At 39.6% G+C, this 21,373-nt stretch overlaps 1 protein-coding gene across 2 annotated transcripts in view; it reads right to left on the bottom strand.

The window, feature by feature from the left end:
• LOC131592161 (suppressor of tumorigenicity 7 protein homolog) overlaps positions 1-21,373 on the bottom strand; it is a 139,673-nt gene that overhangs the window by 56,655 nt on the left and 61,645 nt on the right. For both annotated transcript variants that reach the window (XM_058863477.1, XM_058863476.1), the window contains exons 2-3: positions 12,255-12,337; positions 3,012-3,171 (exon numbers count right to left, since the gene is read on the bottom strand). In XM_058863477.1, coding sequence (XP_058719460.1) covers positions 3,012-3,171; positions 12,255-12,337 — 243 coding nt within the window. The remainder of the gene's footprint in view (positions 1-3,011; positions 3,172-12,254; positions 12,338-21,373) is intronic.

Raw genomic sequence — 21,373 nt, 5'->3', positions numbered from 1 at the left:
CATCTGAGTATGGGGCTACAGTGGCATGGACAGAAAACATTTGACATAAATTATTCCGAGTAACAGAAGGACACCCTCAGCAACACAGAAACTAGTGAAGGGGAATAGAAGGTGGGCCCTCAGTTTGCTGCCTACCCAGCAAGTGCACGGAACAGACACAGGAACAGGCGCGCTTTAGGGAAGAGTGTATCTTTCAAGTACCCATTTCAGCAGGCAGCTAATATTAGAAAGTTCCACCAGTTTACTCAGCAGAAGTGCTTGACTGACGTTCAGCTGCTCTGTTGTGCAGCCAGAAGGTATGGCTGTTTGACAAGCTTCAATCTGACAGCTTTTACATAATATGACTTTCAAACCATTGTAAATATTAAATCAACATCAGACTCTTCAGTTCCAAAGGTATAATTCAATGTGCCGACTTACTCTGTTTGCAACCAATGAGATTGGTAACAACTATGTGATTGCAGTGACACTTTTTGTTCTGATTTGAATTCAAGTGGTTATGCTTTATTATTTATTATGAAATATTTTGGCACTGTAGCTGGGAAAGGTTGAACTGGAGAACAAAAAGGAGAGGTAAAGAGGGCCTTTTATTACCACCTTCATGTGATGTTTTGGCTGTGTGGCTAATTAAATATGGTATTCTGTAGTTCCTTTTGTCTTGGTATCTGCAAACACCATGGTCTCAGTACATCATTTTTCTTACCTTTCTAAAGACAAAGGTATCTACTGCAACATTCTACCATAGTTAAACATCTACATAGGAACACGTGGTGAGCCAAGAGAAAAAGCCATCTCCATCTTGTTGAATAGCAAAAGAACTATCCCAGTGTTAATGCACGGAAAACCAAAAAGGTTGCCTTTTCTGCTACATTACAAACTAATAACATAACTATGTTCTTATTTTAACCTTTCAGAGGCTTTTTCCATGATCACTTTTTGAGCACTGATACTTTTCTGAAGGCACAAATAACAGGCTATCCATTAAGACACACTGTCCAGAGACACCGAGTCCCAGCTCAGTGTCAATGCACTGAAAGCAAACACAATCCTTGATTATTTCTTTGTATCAAAATTGTCAAGATGCTTGTGTGAACCTCATTAGTCAAAATATTGTGCCTTCAGCTTTAAAATGACAGGAGTTATTTCAGAGTTACTGAAGTGACTGAGCACACTGATGAGTGCACACAGGTGTTCCTAAGCCATCCCATGCTTTCTGCCAGTTCACCCAAATCTGATATCCCTGGCCATGCAGTGCTGCTATTCACAGCCTCCCTTCAGATGAGAGTGACAACAGCTGAATTTGCTGTGCTATATGGAGGCTTCCTTGACTAGACTTAGTCAGTAAATAACAGGTTTTGTGAGGCCACCTACATTATTTAACATGTAAGTTCAGAGCTAACTTTTGTTTGTCTGTTGTCATGCACACTGAGGAGCAGAGAGAAAAATTTCTCAGGCACAGACAAAGGCAGCTCTGTTGTAGAACAACGTATTCTCCATAAATGAATTTTTTTCCTTTCATTCACTTTTCTTCACTTGTAAATTCTGATATATTCTAAAGGCCTGGTGATGAAATAAATTTAATACAATTGTAGTTGATTCTAGGGGCACATCCCGAATTGATTTCCAATATTAAGATTATGGCCTGTAAGCCAATGTAGGGCATTGACAGATAACCTTCGTTTTACAGATGAGGAATGCAAACCCAGATGTTCCTGCCCTGACTTTTACAGGGAGTATCTCCCACTCAAGCCAGAAGCAATAGCGTAACAGCATTTTCATCACTGATGGGCTAATTTTTCAATTCATTCTCCCCAGGCAGCTAAGACACCCAACTAGGGACACAAGTTCCCCTGTGGCTCCTTCAGTCCACAGATTTCAGTGCTTGGGGGGGCTGATTCATTTTAGGCAGGCTGGTCTGTCTCTCAGAGGAAACATCGCCCAGGCAACCAGGCACCTGACTAGTGCCTCAGGCTTGAATGACTTCGGGTCAGACACCTTCACTCCTTGCACTGAAACTTGTAGGAGCTGTGAGTGCCTGGAAGCTTGTAAAAATCAGGCCACAAATGCCTGAAATCATGCCTCCTAAACTGGAGGCCTTTTAAAAACGCTTGACTATGTTAGGACTTGCCCAAAGTCACAGATCAAATCCATAGCAGAGTCAGGAACATAACAAGCCTTTAAGCTGTTAAAAGTCACCATGCTTCCACTTACTAAGGTGGAATCCCAGTGTTGTTTACATACTACTTACAGTATCTAAAAAAAAAAAAAAAAAAAAGTGATGCAAAACCAGATGAACATTTCTGACTTCTTTGTCTGATTTTTGGTTTTTTTTTTTAATAACTTTGTTATTACTTATTATTTCAGCAAAAATACTACCTGCCTGTTGAATGACAGAATCAGAAAATTGGTTGAGCTGGAAGGGACCACAGTGGCTCACCTTATCCAGCCTCCCTGCTCAAACAGGGTCAACCCCAGAGCACATGGCACAGAATTGCATCCAGACAGTGCTGGAATATCTCCAGGGAGGGAGACTCCACAGCTTCTCTGGGCAACCTGCTCCAGTGCAAGTTCATCTGCACAGTAAAGAAGTTCTTCCTTATATTCAGGTGAAAGCTCCTGTGCATCAGGTTTTGCCCACTGCCTTTTGTCCTATTGCTCGGCATCACTGAGCTCCATCCCTTTGACACCCTCTCTTCACATAGATACCGATGAAGTCCCCTCTCTGTCTTTTCTCCAGGCTGAACAGGCTCAGCTCCCTCAGCCTTTCCTCGTAAGAGATGCTCCAGCCCTTTAATCTCTTTGCGGCCCCTCCGCTGGACAAAGGACACTGCAGAAAGGCCACGTCAAATTTCGCGGGGCTTTCAGAACAAGGAGAAAACAAATGCATGAACCGCGCAGCCCGAGCAAGACACAGTGCGTGAACTCGGAAGGGCGCAGTTCGCGATGGATGAGGCAGCTCAGCCTTTTGGTGGGCCGGAGCAGGAGCCCGAAGGCAGCGCGGCGCCGCTCACCTGAGACGCTCTGGCGGTTCGAGTCCGCGTCCCCGCCGGCGGCGCTGGCGGCGCTGGGCGCGCTGTTGTCCACCCCGCCCAGCAGGGGGCGCAGGTGGCTCACCGAGACCTGCTCGATGAAGGAGGTGCCGTACTTGCGGAAGTACCACCACTCGAAGATCTGCAAAGCACACACGCCGTCAGGGCTGCCGGCCTCCGCCCCGACTCCCTCCCGACTCCAGCCCCCGACTCCAGCCCGCTGCCCGCTCCCAGCCCCAACCCCAGCCCGCTCCCGCCTCAGCCCGGCAAGCGAGGGGGCAGCTCCGGCGGGCCCGCGGCCTCCTCCCCGCGCACCCCGGCTCCCCGCCCGGAGTTAACACGGGGGAAGTTAAATGTGACCCGACTTTAGGTGGAGAATCTCAAATCTTCTTGTCAACGCAATTATTTTCAATTTGTTTTTTTAAAAAAACAAACAACCTCAAATTATTTCAGCTGTTAGGCCTCTTTCTTTAAATTGCCTTCGAGAACAGCCCCCACCTTCCCCCCACAGCCCCTCACTCGGCCCGCTATCAGCCACGCCGATAGGATGCTGCAGTCACGGGTGAATCCGCCTCGCCTTGCCTCAGCTCCCTCTACAGGGAATGTGAGGAAAAGCAGATCTGCTTGTTTCCCCATTAAATGCTTCCAAAGACATTCACCAAGGTTAATTAAAAAAAAAAAAAAAAAAAAAAAAAAGTTAAAAATTCCAAACAGACTCCAGGAAGTTGAATCCTGTTCCTTTTAGCAATTTTTTCCCCCTAGCTGAACTATGTTTTATTTTTTTTGACTGACTCCAAATTAATTTTATTTTCAGGCATTTGTTTGAGCTAGCAAATAATAAAAAAAACCCTATTATTTACAGAGCTCTACTTGGAAAATTATTTCACAGCCTAAGAGAACACCTTGTAATTGAAGTTATAAACATATATCTGTGGTATTTTCACCACAAAATATATTACTCAGTAAGAGTAATTCAGGATATTTCATATTTCAGGAAACCACATAAACCTGGAAATGAAGACTATTTCATATAAATATGGAAAAGGTTTAGACTGTAAAAATTGTAAAAAAACACATGCTTATAATGAATAATAACTTAAGTTGCACTTGAATCATCACCCAAACATCTACATATCATGGGAAACAAAAGCAAATCTAAGGAGTTAGAGAAATTTGGCAGGACTTTGTAATACTGATTGCACTAATAATTGGGAACGAACAATCTCCCCCGTTTCCATTTTCCTCGGTATCTCCATGTGTTACACCAGTACTGAAAGCTTTGATAAAATCTCTTCCTACTAGGCACAATCAACAGTAAGGGGAAGGATTGTGGTCACATCTTTGCCACCATCAGTGTGCTGTTGGGCAGGTTTTGGTGGGTCAGACTATAGACAGCAAGCTCTGGAAGGCCTCTTCAGGGTCTACCTGCTCCAGGAAAGCTCAGGCCAGGCTTCACACACTTCCTCCTTCAATATTTTTTTTTACTTTTAAGTTCTCTTGACTTCTTTATATAGTTGAAATTACTTCTGTCTCCATGAGATTGGATTGTCTGTAGACAAGACATACTTTTTACTGCACCCCCTTTAAAGTGGGGGGGAAATAAATTTTCTGACATAGAAGGAAAATGTTTCTCTCCAAGAAATGCTCCCAATGCATTCTGCACTGGGACTTCCCCTAAATTCCAATGTGTTGTTAAAGCATCTAGAGGATTCACATCGAAGGACTCTATCTGCACGGGAGTGAAAGGGAATTAAGCTGGCATCTATTTGAGATGAGTTGACACAAGATTTCATGGCAGCTCTGGAGGTCATTCCCCAAAACAATCTAATGCAGTTTCTGGGAGACATCAACAAGAATGAATGGAGCAGTTTGATGGGGAGAAGATAGAAGGACTATGTGAACAAATAGCATTTGGGAAGATAAACAGATGGTCACAGAGAAACCAGAGCATCAACATATTCCTATCTTTGTGAGCTCTTTCCTACTCAAGTCATCAAAAACCCACACAACCTGGACAGTTCCTCCTTACGCAGATTCTGAAGTGCATTTGTCACTGTTCTGGTTCCACCGGCATGTGCCTGCAGCAGCACCAAGGTGCGAATGGCAAGTGCCAAGGACAGAATGCTGCTGCAGTGTCACTGAACACTTGTTCCACACTGCTGATAGGCTTCACCTGGCATGCACCACTGCCTCTGAATGCTGGAGATGGTGGATAGGGAGCTGGCACAGGTTTTAGCTGTTCTCAAGCTCTTAGGCACACCACACTTTTTAAAGGGGTTAAAGTTTATATCTTATGATTTAAGAGAGCATCATAAGCATGTGCCTGACCATAAGAGAAAGGCCATAAAATACTGTCATAGATCTGCTGTTCTATCTTTCAAAACCTTGGAACAAATCAAGGCAGAAAAGCCACAGTTCTACCTGTCCAAAGTCTCAGAGGTAGATGGTGTTAGGAATGAAAGATTATGATATTGCACTGAGGCAAGGGACACTCAGAATTTCACTACAGCCTAAGTCAGGGACTCAAGCACAGCTGCCAGTCTGGCCATGCAAAACTCAGACCACATCTAACAAGCTTCATACTTTCTCTAAGAGAGGGAAAAAAAAAGGCTTTGCAAAATGTGCTAACAAATTCCTGCTCATTATTTCAACCATGATCAGCTTTTAGATGAGGTCAGTAAAACCCAGAGAGGGAGTGCACAGCACAAAAGCACACTTGAGCCCACTTGTCCTGCACAAATATATACCAGCTGGAAAGCTGTCACACTGAATATCAATGAAACTGAGGGGACAATCACAAAGAATGTACATATATATAAATGTAGTTGCTGCAGTTCAGCTGAGTGACAGAAACACACATGTGACACAGCTCTAAGTCTGCCTCCTTAGACTTACAAATACGTTATTTATTTTTAAAAATGCCATTAAAGCTCTTAAATTGTTTAAGGCAGCTTTAAAAAATATTTGCTATGTTGAATGAATCCAATGCCAGGAAACATCAGCCAGGTTTCAATCCATATAGTCTCTTAGAAATTAAAGCCATAAATCATCATGATCATCATCAGCCTTTGCTTGGAGTGATTTGTTCAGCATGTATGAGGAGGTAATCTGTAATTTGGTACTTAAGTCAAAACAATAAATTCTCTTTAGAGAATTTTTGCATCTTTCTCAGACAGCATCATCTGGTTTGAAACCTGATTTCTATAAATCTAATTTCACTTCTAACTGCATCATCCATTTGAAAGCCATGCAAAGTAAACAATCTTTTGACAGTTCAGCAGATGAGAGATCATCTGATAGAATAAATTACTATTAGGATTAATTACCCATTGGCAGAGATCTGAAGTAGACAGGAAATTAATCAGAAAGGTAATTTCTGCACCACTTCTGAAAGAAAAAGCCACCTCATTTCTGTCATATACATACAGTGGGAGGGGAGCTCCCCTAGTGATCTCCCCTTCACAGCAGTGGCAAACTTCTTGGGGGTCTTTCTAGTTGTTTCCTGTGCTTTCAAACTGAATCAGATGAAAACATCTCCAAACCCTCAAGGGATTTTTGGGACCATAGTATTAACAAGTTAAAACCCTGTTCTGAACATGTCCAGCGTTGCATGTTAAGAAATGCAAATTAGAATTTTTATTTTTTTATCTGGTATAGGTATTGCTTAATATAGGAGTATTTGATTTTGGACATGTTTTCTTCTTAATGCACTTCTCTTCCCCTGTGCAATGAAAATGTTATAGCCATCTCTTATCTCTGCTCTCACATACAAACAATCCCAGATAATTTTACAGTATTATCTCTGTAGTAATGAATATATTCTGCATCACTTGTCTAACAGATCTGATCTTCCTTCACAGTTTTTCAGAACAGATATTCCATTATATATGCATTAATTCACAAGGGATGGTTTTGGTGCAATGGCTATCAATGATTTGCATTGTGCTTTCCTGTTTCTCGTATCTGAGACGCCATCCTCTCTTAGAGCAAACACTCTGTCATTCCCTCCTAGTGTTTGTGTATGGAGTCTTCAACAGAAGCAGTGAGGGATTTCATTTGCCAGCAACTTCCACAGGTCAGATTTCTCTTTCAGCCTTGTAATGAGACTTTCAGGTCTCAGAGGGGTAAATCTGGAGTACTCTTCAACCAATCTAATGGGTTTAAAGGAAACTTACTCTCTGGAGGAACAGCATAGTGATAATAAGACTTGATTCTATGGTTAAGCCTATTTTATAAATAAAAGGGACCACAGCACAGGTTTAGCTCAAGTAATCCATGCTGTTGGTTTGCTAGCACCTGTGTCAACTCTCCCAGGCAATGACTGCAAATGTTCTAGGTGTATTACAGCCCAGGGGCTATTTCCAGTAGACAGTATGGAAAAGGTCATCCATGTTTTGGGAGGCAAGAATGTTTATTCATATGAGTGCGACTATACAATGCTACTTGCCTTTCAACAAAGCAAGATGCTGGTCTGTTTTATTTAGCTGTTTGAAGTAGCCAGTGACTCCAGGAGATCCTCCAGTCCTGCCCATCTTGGATTTAGGAAACAGCATGCCTCTGACCATGCTGACTGTCCTTAATGACAGCCTTGAAGGATAAGCACCCCCATTCCTTCTGGATTAAATACACCCACTCAGCATCGTCTTAGACTCTGCTCCTGGTTACTGAACCCCCATTTGTCTTATCTCAAAGAGTCAGCAGGAGAACATACATGCAGTGCTAGTGGGCATCATATTCAAAATAAATAGCTATTTACTTCATCCACCTCTGGAAATACAGAAACGCAAAAGAAAATAATTTATTGCCTGCATTAAGTGTATTACTTCTCTCCACACTGTGTAGACCCCACCTAGTTATAATACCATTTTCTTGTTTGTGGTCTGGGTTACAGCCTACTTTCCAATAGATCCTTCCTCTCTCATCTGCTCCTTGGCAAGGGTTTTCAATTTCTTAGGAACTCTCTACATGATATGTGAGCCTTCTCTATGAAGAGCAGAAACTTTGAATGATTACCATGTATTGCTTTTCTGCCCACAAAGACTGTCCCTGCACAACTGTCAGACTTTCACAGAGTCTGTGGCAGCACCCAGAACTCAAGCCACCCTTCTGCCCCTCTGCAGCAGACTACACAAAGGTAGTGAAACAAGCAGAAGATCAGTTACTATCTACAGGAAATAAGACAAGCCCTTCTGTGTTACTCAGGTCCTATACTGGTACCATTGGCTACAACAGGCTGTGACTCTGACAGTATGCTATGTACTTGGGTAGTAGCAAACAGCCTAGCTGCTCAGTGCTAGGAAGGGTGTAGACTCATGCTCTGCCTCTGTAGGCTGGCTTTCTAATTCTTGCATCTGAAAGGGCTGGTATTTGTTCATTGCAGAATGTTTTTCATTGTATAGAAGAGGACACTTACTACTGTCCCAAGCTCAGAAGTAGAATAACGAGGAATTCTTGGTGGAGATTTAAGTCTGAGGTTCACTTCTACCTGTGCTTTGTTAGAACTGAGACTCCATAAGTTTGCAGTGCAAGTGCCTCACATGCTTGCTGAGCAACTTTGGCGATAACTGCACGTTAAATATGTGGCTTTGTTTAGAAATCTCAGTGGCATTTACACAGTTCTAGTTCAAAGCATTTATTGGAAGTCAGGTGTGTTTCGTGACCATTTTATTACCCTACCTGTGGAAAACCTCAGCCTCCCAGACATCGAATACAGTGCAGCTCATTGTATTCTGTGAGACAGCACATTGTATTTTACTTGATTAAAAGTAACTGTGGTGGAACCAAGTGTCCAACACAGTATTTCTAATGCAACTGTGGATTAAATCTTGTTCTTATTTTTGATGCCTACAACAGTGCATGGATGAAGTGAATATTTCAACTTTTCAGCTTTCAACTATGTTCTGTAGTCAAGTAATGGTTAAGGAAAATGCATGCTATAGAAAAGTATTTTCTGTACAGTTCTGATCTATAAGAAAAAAGGTCTGAAATCCTTGCTTTAGTTAAGTCACGTTGCCTACAGCAAGGATAGAATTTTACCTAAAGAATTAAAACGAAGTAAGAGACAAAATAAGACAGGAGTGTAGTGTTTTGCGAAGGAGTAATGTAGTATTTAATTGCCAAAACTTTGCAGTCATTGTTTCATGAGTTAGTAGCATGAGTTAGGAAAAGAAATCACTTTCCCATCAGTTACCACACTTATGAAATGATGGAATTTTCCATTCTTTCATAACCTGTGGTGCTGTGATTTCTCCTTCTGATTAGGAACTGCAGCCAACTGATAATGGAAAGAAATCTGCCAGCCCATATGGTGGAAAATTCCAAGCAGTAATAGTACATCTAGTCTAAAAAGTACCCCAGTGATGTAGATTTGACAAGGGAATGTTTATTTTATAAAGGAACTTCACTTTATACCATTAACAGGACTAAGAATCCTTTAGAACTGATGGTGCTGTGTAGTCTGATGTAAGGCAGGCACTTCATCATGTTCCTAGTGATGGTAAACAGCATGTAAAACTGGGCCACTAGTAAACAGCAAGATTAAGAAATAATTAAGCTGAAGCACATTTGGGCTAATGAGAGGCTAGCACTACCTCACTAGAACTTAATCAGCTGTCTTTTCTGCTGTGTGATCTGTTCAACTTGCAGTTTCTTCTTTCCATGACCACATCTGCTTAGTTCTTTTTCCATTATCAAATTTAGAGAAAACATGTTCTTCTCAGCACTGGTCACTACAATCTGGGGTTCCTGGCTGTTACCTGCCTGTTACACATATACCTTTTCCACATTTAGGAAGGTGAACAGCAAACAACAACTGATAGCAGTAGTGAAGATTAAAAAAAAAAAAAAAAAGGCTTTCAGTCTGTTTTCTGATTTCTGTGTCTACACCTCCATTACCTCACTGTTTCTTCAATTTGTTCATAACAGACTTCTTCGTGCAATACTAAGGGATTTCTTTTGGTTAAGGCTCAATCTTATTTCTTTGTGAAATGTTTTGATTGGTGTCCTTTTGCCCCTTCTGCATATCTTAGTCTTGAGTATTTCTTGTCACTTCCTTCTTGTACTTCCCATCAAAATACAGCACTTAGAAATTTCTTGCTCACAAGTTGCCTGCTGAGCTCATTCCTCAGAAATTGCCTTCATGACTACAGGATAAAATGTACCTAGATTCACAATGATGAATTTAGTTCCACATAAATTAGTCACTCTTCAAAGTTCTTATTCCTGTTTGATTCTGTAATGTAATTCAATAGGGCAAAAAGTAAACTGACTTTGTCTTGCCACCTCCTCCTGCTGTCTTCGCGTTCTAGCAACAAACACGTAACTGTGTCTGAGAAAACTAAGGTATTTCTCTCCATCCTTCTCATCTTGGTGGTGGGGCCCAGCATTTTCTTCTTTCTGAGTGACAGTGCTGAATGTAACATTGTTTTCCTCCTATACATTTGAGTGAGTTCTGCTGAACTGAATCCAAGTCTTACAGGTCTGGCTCCTGCTCATATTCTGAAACTTCTGTTGATTTCTCTGAACTCTGTCCTGTGCTTTGGGGCTCAATCTATACAAGACTGATGAATGCCCAAGGTGCAGACATTAGGTAATTGCCTTCTGCTATGAGGAAACTCAGAGCAAGCACAGCAGCAGTGCACCTGCTGCTTTATACCTGAAATCATCTAAGTGATGAGAGTCTCACAGGCATTAAGTAGTCAAGGATGCCATTTGTTTATCTACATCAGCTAGAAGCGATGTGGAACTGAGAGGTGTGGATTTCCATAACCAAACTGACAGTGTTCAGGATCCTAGTTGCTTTCAGATTTCTCTGAGATTAGTAGATCTGATGTGAACCAGCCTCCAGCCATGTTTCTCTCTCTCCTTTTTCCACTTATCACTGCAGTAGCTTCCACATGATCTCGCTGGTGCCCCAGTTACATGCCTAGTTTGGTGTGGTGAAGGAGGGTCTATAGCTTGTGTACAACAGATTTTAAAAGCGTACAACTTGAAGAACAAGACTAAGACAAAGGCAATGATTCCCTGAGGAGGGGAAGTGGAGAGGGAGGGGGTGATCTGTTCTTCCGGCTATCTAGAGACAGGTCTCATGGGAATAGTTCAAAGCTGTGACAGGGGAGGATCAGACTGGACATCAGGAAGAATATCTTACTGAGAAAGTGATGAAACACTAGAACAGGATTCCTTGAGAGCTGGAGGATGCCCCAAGCCTGTCAGTGCTTAAGAGGTGTTTGCAGAATGCCCTCAAAAACATGTTTTAACTTTTGGTCAGCCCTGAAGTTGTCAGGCAGCTGGCCTGCTGATGACCACTCTGTTATATTCTGTGTTATGCTATACTATTAATTTGTGTAAGCAGTAAGCCAACTCGCAGCAGTGAGGAAACAAGAACAGGCCACATACAATAATATACATGCACACCCTGTTAGTTCTTATATTTTTAATCTCCATTTGTTTCTAAGAAGATATTTAATAAAATTCAAAGCAAATGCTCTGCTTGGGACTCCTGCATTGTGATAGTATTGTGATTCACTCCACTGCATCCATTTACATAAAGAAGCCCTCAAGAATTACATATGGGAGGAGGGCTTTTTAAATGGTTTAAAAGTACAGACATGTAAGCAAAAAGGCAGATATGTACTGGGAAAGACTTTAAAAGTGAAGATCTGAAATAATTATCCCTTGGAATCCTGGCACCAAAACTGGTGTTTGTCTAGTAAGTCCTGCTGTATGTTTCTGAAAGGGCTGAGATAGTTGGTACTTTTCCTCCTCTTCCTTTTATTGGCCTTTATAATTTCTGTAGTACTTGTCAAGGAAGGCACTTAATGTGCAAACATTTGTTAAGAATTACTGTAGGGCTGTTAGTGAGTCATATTGTTCTTCAAGAATTTTATCTTCAAAGATACAGCACTGAAACTTCTTTCTCTTTCATTCCCACAGAAAGAGACAAATCTTATGTGCTGCAGAATTGTAAGTTAACAGAAGAAAAAAAGATACCTATTAATCTGCATGAAGCCCAAAATACAATTCTGGATATCAAAATCAAATTCTAAAGTGATATTAATAGTTAATATATTAATGATATTTAATATAGATATAGATATAGATATAGATATAGATATAGATATAGATATAGATATAGATATAGATATAGATATAGATATAGATATAGATATAGATATAGATATAGATATAGATATAGATATAGATAATTAATGATGTAGTACTTACCAAAATAAGTCCTGAGATTAATGAGGACGTGCCTGTCAGGGCAACATAGAACTTGGGGGTTAATGTGTTCAAAAACATACTCACTGAAAAAGAAAAGAGAGGAAACCATGAGTACAAGAGCATGTTCTCCATGTGTCCCTTCCTCCTCCCAACTGCAGGTAAGTTATTACCTTAGCTTTGACAAAAAAGACAGCTAAAATAACATCCTGTTCCATCTGCCTAACATGTGATAAAGTCGAGCATTAGACTGTCACATGCAGAATTTTGTTTTCACAACAAAGCCAATCACAAGGCATTGGAAAACAGTTGCACACATGTCTGGGACTTTTCTATTTCAGTCAGTGATCCACTGACATAGAGTTTAGTATTTTCATGATATATGGAAAACATTTTATTATATGCCTTTGCTACTCAACTGCAGTTAGAAGTCAGGGAAGTCTATCTCAATGTCCTGCATTCAAAATTGTCTCAACATCCTGTAGATCTTGATGAAGTTTTTTTAAGCTTTCTACTTCTCACTACCTTGGTTCCTCATTTACAAAGTAGAACATAATGACATTTTCCTAATTCATTCGACTGCTCCAAAGTTGGTAAACCACTCAGTATGACAAGAGTGAATAAATGATTAGAAAAAGACCTAACTAGCCTTCTGTTAGTAAGAATATTCTGTTAATACCAGAAAATCATGATAGTTGCCTGGATTATCTGAAATCTAGGGCAGAAGAGAAGTCAGATGAGCAATTCCACCTGTATGGGCTTCTGGAAATCCAAAGGGCTTTTCTAGTCATATCCCACCTTGAGAGCTGCCGAGCAAATCATCAGGTGATCATGCTCATCTCCCACAAAAAATCCATGTGGCTGGCCTTAAGAGAATAAAATATTCTAGGGTTTTGATGACTCTATGGAAGCTACTAGAGAGAACTGGAGTTCTACTAAATTCTAGATGTTTAAAGAAAACACAACTTTCCATCACTTCCATCTTCCACAAATGAAAACATTCCGTTAAAGCACATAAAGGGTTAGAATACCTTCTGTAAACAACCCTACTGGTCTCATCCTTAACCACTGCCAAAGAATTTCTCATACATATATACATTTATATGTATACACACACACACATGTATTTGTATATGTACATCCATCCAGGACTGCAGAGGGAACTGACAATAGTTTAGCAGGTAAATTTAAAAGGCTTGTAGCAAAATACTAGTCATTAAAAAATATTGCTAAAAGGCCTGGATATGTAGATGTGAGGCCCTCAGTTCATTCTATTCTCTTTATAAATAATACCTAACAGAAATTAAATAATATAAAGCCAAAAAATGAAGAGGAGACAACAATAGCAGAATACAAACAATCAAACATATGATTCAGTTTCCATGACCAGTAAAAAAAAAAATGTTTTTAAAAAATGCATCACTAAAAGAGATTAAACTCTGTAATTCAGCTGCTTTGTTCGGGTTTTGGCTGCTTATTTTCTGAGCTGTTTTTTTTTTCCTTTGAAGAAGCTTAAAGTGTTAAAATGGAACTGTCCTTTCCTAGTCCACTGGAGTGGCATTAAGCACCAAGCTGATATAGTAAAGAATAAATCTGGTGGTTTGTAATATCATTATATATTTTCTTTCCCAAATGCATTGGATGCCAGATTCTCAGCTAGAGTAAATCAGTACCACACTCTCAAAACTGCTGTGTGCAACACAGGTACCTACCCTATGCCTGAGAGAGAATATGCTATGATGGGATATAGATGCCTGTGTTCCACCTTGTAACATAGCGCTACTGTAGTGCCAACAATAACATGAAAAGCCAGGCAGCAAGAGACTTTACAGAGGAGGTTTCTCTTCCACTCTCCCACCAAGCTTATGGCATGCTGGAATTTTTTCTAGTAAATTTCCCATTACCCTGGAGGTAACTTGATTTCCAAAGTCATGAGCCATCTAAGTCTACTGTGAAGATTCCACACGAGCATTGAATAATGATACAGCCTATTTGCTTTAAATATTATTACTGACTTCCATCCATAAAAATTGGTTTGGGAAATACATCCCCACTTGGAAAAGCCCTCTCAACAAATTAGCTCTAGGAGCTCATCAGTGGAGTACATTGAATTAGGCTCATAGGAAATATTAGCTTTCCTCTGTCACCACTCTTTTACAAGCAATATATACTGGTTTATAGAGAAGCTCTCAGATGTGAATGGAGATTGGATTTTATTTATCTGTAGTTTCCACAAGTATTACTGCTTTCTTCTTTGCACATATACTGATGTTCCTTTTATAGGCTGCCGCAATTCTTCGCTTTTACAGCTTAGTCACAGGAACTCAAAAGGTGAGCAGATATGGTGCTGGATGCTTTTAGATTTTATGGGCCAGACTCACAGATAATGGAAATAACTCAGTAGTTTTGATACACGCCCACTCAATGACCAGAGCTGTTTATCTGGACTGTATTTCTCTAATCCTTTGGCCATTCTTTTTTCCACTCATTAAATATAAGAATCTTCATTATGAAAAATATCACCTTTAGCCAGTTATTAGCTACTCTCCCAGTTCCTTTGTCTCCATAAATACTATTAACAAAAGGTAATACTTTCGAGTAAGAAACATATCTCCAAAACAGTAAAACTAAGCATGTCTGGTCCAACTATTTTTGTTCTGAAGTCAATGAGAATTCAATCATCATTTCAGTGGAAACTACATCAAGGCCTAGTTCTTATAATAATTAATCTCAAGAGTAAAAATCAATCCACTTTTGCATTGTGATAATATATCATTATCCAAAAGGGAGTATTTCTTTACAGTCAGCGTTCTGACATTGAAGAAATCACTATAATATCCAACATCTCCATCTCCCAGTGGAATTAGGGTTCCTGAGGTTGCAGTAAACTAGAGCCATTAGATAATGCTACCTGTTCATCTGCCTAAATTTGGATAGCAATATTTTTCTTCTGTATTTCCACTTGATGATGCAGCAGGATTGAGGAGCAGAGATATATTTCTGAGAAATGTGAGCTGAAGACAATAGCAGATGACTGCAGAATAAAGAAGCAAGGCAGAATTACCACCAAAAAGTAGTGCTGTATGTAATTTCTTCTGAATTCCAGTGTACGCCTAATTATTTCTGTTCACAAAGGGAAGATGTTGCAGCTATTCAGTTCAGAATACAATCTCCTGTCTGTAACTTGGTAGGACTTAAAAAGGGCAAGTAATGAGTATCTAGACAAAGAAACTTGCCTGATGTTCCTACAGTGGCAGCTTGTTTGAAATTACTGTTCAATCCAAATTATTTGGCTTTTGACAGTGAATGATCTATTTTAGGTGTGTTAGTACAGCTTGTTCTGTATTTTTCTGAAGAAAAACAGCATGACCTAATAAATATAAATTCTGTCTAAAAAAGCCAAACATGTCTACTTATGAGAGACTCCTGGCCTTAGAAATATCCATCCCCTCTTTCTCCCATTCTCTTTATTGCTTTCATTTTAGTAATACTTGAGACATCCAGACAAAGGCATATTTACATTTTCAGAAGTACCTAAGTTACACTGCTAAGTCATTTCATCATTCTGTATACTATCTAGGGAAGGACTGTTATTTCTTTGTTAACTGTGCACACTCACAGAGATGAATTTACATCCTATTCAATTCACAGCAGACAAGTTACAAAAGTCATATCTAACATTCTCAGTTGAGACTAACCAAAAGAGGTAACTGAAATGTTTTCGAAAGCAGATGCCATTTCATTCCTGTTATATATATTATTTATTTGCAATAGTTGTGATTCATTCTGAACCTGGGAATAAACACAAGAGGAAAATCTGGGTATTTTTCAAGTAAAAAAATCCTTGAAACATGTAAAATGTATCACTCAAGATGATACAAACACTGTTGCTTTATAAATTTCTTCAAGGCCTTAAGGCATTCAGAATTCAAGCATGTGAGGAACCACAGTAGAAAATACTGGGGTTGAACTGCTGAAAGTATCATATTAACTGCTGCAACAGTTAATTACATTAGAAGGTCACTAGGGGAGGGAGCACTGCAAACTACCAACTATTCCCACATGCAGATCTACTAAAATGACAGCCCCATGACCTACATCTGAATGTGAGGTGATATAAGTGTACAGTAACGTGCAAATAAAAATTTAATAGCAATGTAACATAAATCATACACAAAGAGATCAAGCAAAGATGGGATGGTATCATATATGGCACTTCTTTGTTACCTCAAAATGCAGGTAAAATTATATATATCTCAATAACCTTGTTAAATAAAAAATATTATGCATAAATAAATAATATATAAATTAACTTACATAAATAAAGATATAACTAGGTACAACAGTTAATTTTGTAAGAGAAAATTGTCAGAAAACATATAAAAGTTTACAGTACATAGCCCTTCTTGTGCATTACCAGTCCTTAAGTCATCATGGCTATATTTGAGTCTCTAAGAAATTCTGCTGCACTTTCTGCCTCTGTAATATTTGCTTGGTATGCAAACTGATTTAAACTCTTTTAACACCAGTGCCAAGAGCCCCAAATCCCTTAGACAGATGACATGCTAAGAAACCTATCATTGGAGACCTTTGACACAGCTATTTAATTTCTTTTCACTGCAGCCAGCCATTCAGGCTGCTGTTCCAACAGGGTACAGAAGACAGGGCAGTGACTGGTTTGTTTCACAGGGGCCTCTGCTTGGATTAATGAAGCTCCTCAATTCAGTGGTAGCAGCAATGAAGAACTCATCTACTACCAACATGTCAGCAAAGAGGGCAAAATTAAGTTCAATAAACTTCTTTTACTAAATGTATAAACTTTCCCTCTCTGAGTATGAAATGCTGTGTATTCTTTACTTTAATTGAACAATTTGTACATAAACTTTCTGAACTCTCAACCCCTCCCTCATAAGAATGTTGCCTATAATTTACTTTTCAGAAAACACACTAGGACCAGGCTGAATTACGCATTATATACTAAGATGGTCTCCAGCTAAATATAAATACAAACCCCATCAGATTTAAAGCTAGCACAGAGTATTGTCTCAGAAAAACCAAAGCACTTTTACCAATTACCAGGACTTTCCCTGGGAAGCTACCAAGATTTTTTTAACTTTTTCAGACTTCTTAAAGACATTACCAAAGAAGTAAGCATTCAAAAGTTTCAAAATGCTGCAGAGAGGTTTTCCATTTACTTGTTGCAGATGCTATGTAGTTTCCTTCTTTTGTCTAGATCTGTTTTCAAAACTTGAAAATATTTCTCAGGCAGAGACAGCTGGTGTCTTACCTGTGCACAAGGAAATCCAGATCGACCACTCACTTTGTTCAAACATCCAGTCCTGTCCTAAAGGCATGAGACTGAATGTGAGTCACATTCAGATGCCTGGAGCCTGTGCTAATGGCCAGGGGTCTGTAGCTCTCAGTTAGGGCTGGATCAGAACCCAGGTGAGAGAAGATGGTGATGTACCAGAACCCTCCTGTTACTTCAGCTCTGATTAACTGCATAATCAAAGTTCTGCCCATACAGACATTTCAAATGAGTGAAATAAAACTTTTTGGACTGAAGACCACCATACTCTTTCTTCCATGTTTCCACATCTTAAATGCAGGTTTTTCCTTTCAATAGAGTAACACAATAAAAAGGGAAAAGTGAGTGGGAACAGTCTTCTGGAGAAAATTTGGGTACGATGGGAGAGGCTTTCAGCCACAAAGCATAGCCCAAAGAGAAAAAGCAGATGGCAGTAAACACAGGACCAGTTACGTGTCAAAAACTTTCAGGTTCATTTACTTATAACTGAAAAATAAAGAGTTTTGAAAATGGTGACTAATATTCTTTCCACTTGGCAAACCAATGCCCACTGAGCAAATTATACCCACCACAGAAAACTGAAACAAATCTTACTAAATTCAGTCCATCTCTTCCCAAAAAAATTGTTGCCTGAGGATTGCAAACAAGTTTGGTTTAATCATTCTTCCCAGCATGCTAACATGTTAAATATCTGAAGGCCAAAGTGACACAATGATCTGTGCTGGCTTGCTTTTCAGTGCCAAGTCTATATTCATATTATGATGTCCAGAAGTTACTGGATTGATCAAAACTATTGTCTCACTCCTAGCAGGACTTAGTCTGTGCTGGCTGTAGAGCTTTTGGGACCTAACCTTCTGCAACCTTCAGAGTGCATTAACCATTCAGCCTGTTACAGTAAGTTTGCTCATCCCCACTGTGAGTAGTATACAGGGAAATGTAACTGATAAGAGATAAGAACCAACACAGAGCTGAGGGCAGAAGGGCATACAGGTGCATCAAGGAAACCAGATCTGTGAGACAAAAAAGCACTTAAGACCCTATTGTGACTTGGGAAGGGAAAAAGAAAAGAAAACCGGGTTAGAGGTAGACTAGTGAAATACAGAGATGGGTTAAAAGAAAAATTAAAAAATGGAATGGCAATAAATATTATCAGGCATAGAAAGAAGACGATAGAGGCAAGAACAGCAAAAGAAAAAAAAGACACAAGAAATGACTCACGCAACATGAATGTAAACAAAGGCTATTTTTACTTCAGCAAGAGATGCTTTGCATGTTAGAAGTACCTTTTCACTGTGAGAAATAAGACTGCTAACAATAACAGCTTTGGTCATTTGGGAAGAGATGGTGTCCAGAAGTTATTCCTTGCTATCAAATACACCCCAAAGCCTTTTCTCACAAACTACTAAACCCTTAACAAAAGGTGCTACTAAAGGTTCCCATTCCCAGCTCTATTTTTCCAGAATGTCCTGCTATGGTCAACAGCTACACTGTGTCTCAGGAACAGAGAGGTTAGACAGACAAAAAATGCACTGTAACTATACCCCAAAGAAGACATTCTGTCTTGGGAGTTTAAATATTAAAGCCAACTTAGTATAACTAGACCCAAGCACAGTATTTTGCTATTCCATTTGTCTGAGATCATAAACTCCCTACCCTGGATTTGGGGAGAGTAAAACTATGAAGAAAAGAAGATCAACTTTCCTGAATGCAAGCCACTATTATAATGCAAATTTTCTGTCACATAGTTACCCCTGCCAAGGGACAGGGACATTTGCTCTTGCTTTCACAATGCAGTGGTGACATGAGTTAATTACACAGCTTCTGTTAATTGCAGAGCATGCTGCATGAACACCAAGATTTGCTGATAGTTGGCAGCAGAAACCCTTCTAAAAAAACCCACCCACCTCCTCCCCCCAAACCAACAGAACCCCCACAGCATTTTAATTTAAAGAAAACAAGGGAGAAGCCACTTCCCTTGCAGCCCTTAGCTATCAGGGACTGAACTACTGTGCATTTCTTTATGACCATCACTGTGTCCTAATGCTAAAAGCAGACTAGTGATATTAATAATGTACAAGCGGAAAGGAAAAACTTGGTCAAATAAAAATGATGCATCAAGGATGAGCAATGATGCACTGAGTAGATTTTTACAGATGTAGATGCATAAAGTCATGTTGTTGCTTGGTTGTTAGTCAAAGTCTCTTACAACGCTTTCAGCTTTAATTCTTCTAAAATCAGGTTCTTGCAAATTGATTTGAAACACTGTCATTATACACATCTCCCCTGCAGATTTAGTTTCAAGAATCATGAATCCTTGTCTTAATTTTTACTTCAGCATTGCAATGCACGAGGAAGCGCTCTCAGATTTGTGATGGATGTCTTTGTAGGCAGAACCAGTCCAGATACTGGAGAGAGCACCTTCACAATTAGGTTGAGGTTTCCTCTTCTAATCACACACATACCAGCATGTGTATCACCGAATTCCGCAACACAAAAGCAAAGGAAATCCTGAGGGGATGCAACAGCCAAATGAGGATGAATTCTCCAGAGGTCTCTCAGATGACTGCAGAGTATCACTATGCAGAGACATCTTCTACCTTCTCTTGGATACACACTTGTAAGAGAAAGCAGGAGCAGGGCAAGAGTATGTATGGCTGTTGCACAGTTTATCAGGTAGATGTTTTAAAGTCTTTTAGGTCTTCAATTTAGGGTGCACAGCAATTGGGCTCTATTGAAAATCAATAGTAATGTATTTCATTGCAAAACTGTACTTAAACACTACAAAAAAAAATACCTTATTTACCACTCTGCAGCCCAAAGTGTTCAAAGAAATCCCTATTTCAAGATTACTCTTAACATCAACTAACCATTCATGTAACTGAACTGACAGATCTTTATCCAGTTTGGACAGGCACTCTTTGCAAAGTTAAACACACCTGTTACCTTAACTGCTGATTATTCTGAGGCATTACACAGATTTATGTGGTTTAGCCTTTCAAAGCTGTATTAAAACAAAAACCAACTACTAAACCTGATTATCTAGAGTAATTTAAGAAAATTAAGGGCTTTTGTTCCAAGTACCAGATCCGTACAGCTCTCTCAATGGAAAGGGTATGTTTTGCCCTCTTCTTTCATGCAACACTCAGGGAGGTAACTGTACCATTAAATCTTTTTGATGTTAGTTCATTAGCTATGTAAAGAATACCCTAAACTAAAAGTTTGCCACAGTGATTAATTCCAATGCCACAGATAACAAGGGCTAATCTACTCCAGAGAGACAAACCATACAAAGTTTTTACCAGCATTCCACAAAAGAGAAAATATCCCATGGGTTCCCATTGTCCAGGAACCTCTCTTGGAAGAGCTATTCCCATGCTAAGACTAAAGAGACACATGAACAAAACACCCTCAGCTGCCCTGCAGCTTCCTTTTGTGCCTCCTTTTGTTCCAGGCAGGATTTGATAGAGCACTAAACCAACAAATGAGCAGTGCTACACTTTCTATCCTTGCTTGTGTGTTGCATTCCTAGGCATGCAGACAGGAGCACCATGATTTTTGCAACAAATGAAATTGTCTCAGCAATGAAAAAAAAATCAGAAAACTGGGCTGAAATTTGCATATTGAAGAATCTTTTTTTAAAAAAGCATTTTTTTTTTTCATTTTTCTAATTCTGGAGAAATATTCTATTCCAGACATTTCTGTTCTAACCTTGGCAGCCTGACTCTATATAGTAAATCTATTTTGAGAGTCTCTAAGATGCTGATCTCTTCGCATGCAAGAAACTGCAAGGTGCTTCTTGGAATAGAGGTAACTA

This window comes from Poecile atricapillus, chromosome W (assembly GCF_030490865.1).
Source record: "Poecile atricapillus isolate bPoeAtr1 chromosome W, bPoeAtr1.hap1, whole genome shotgun sequence".
In the NCBI taxonomy this organism is placed as follows: Eukaryota; Metazoa; Chordata; class Aves; order Passeriformes; family Paridae; genus Poecile; species Poecile atricapillus.
This window is presented reverse-complemented; position numbering and strand designations above follow the sequence as displayed.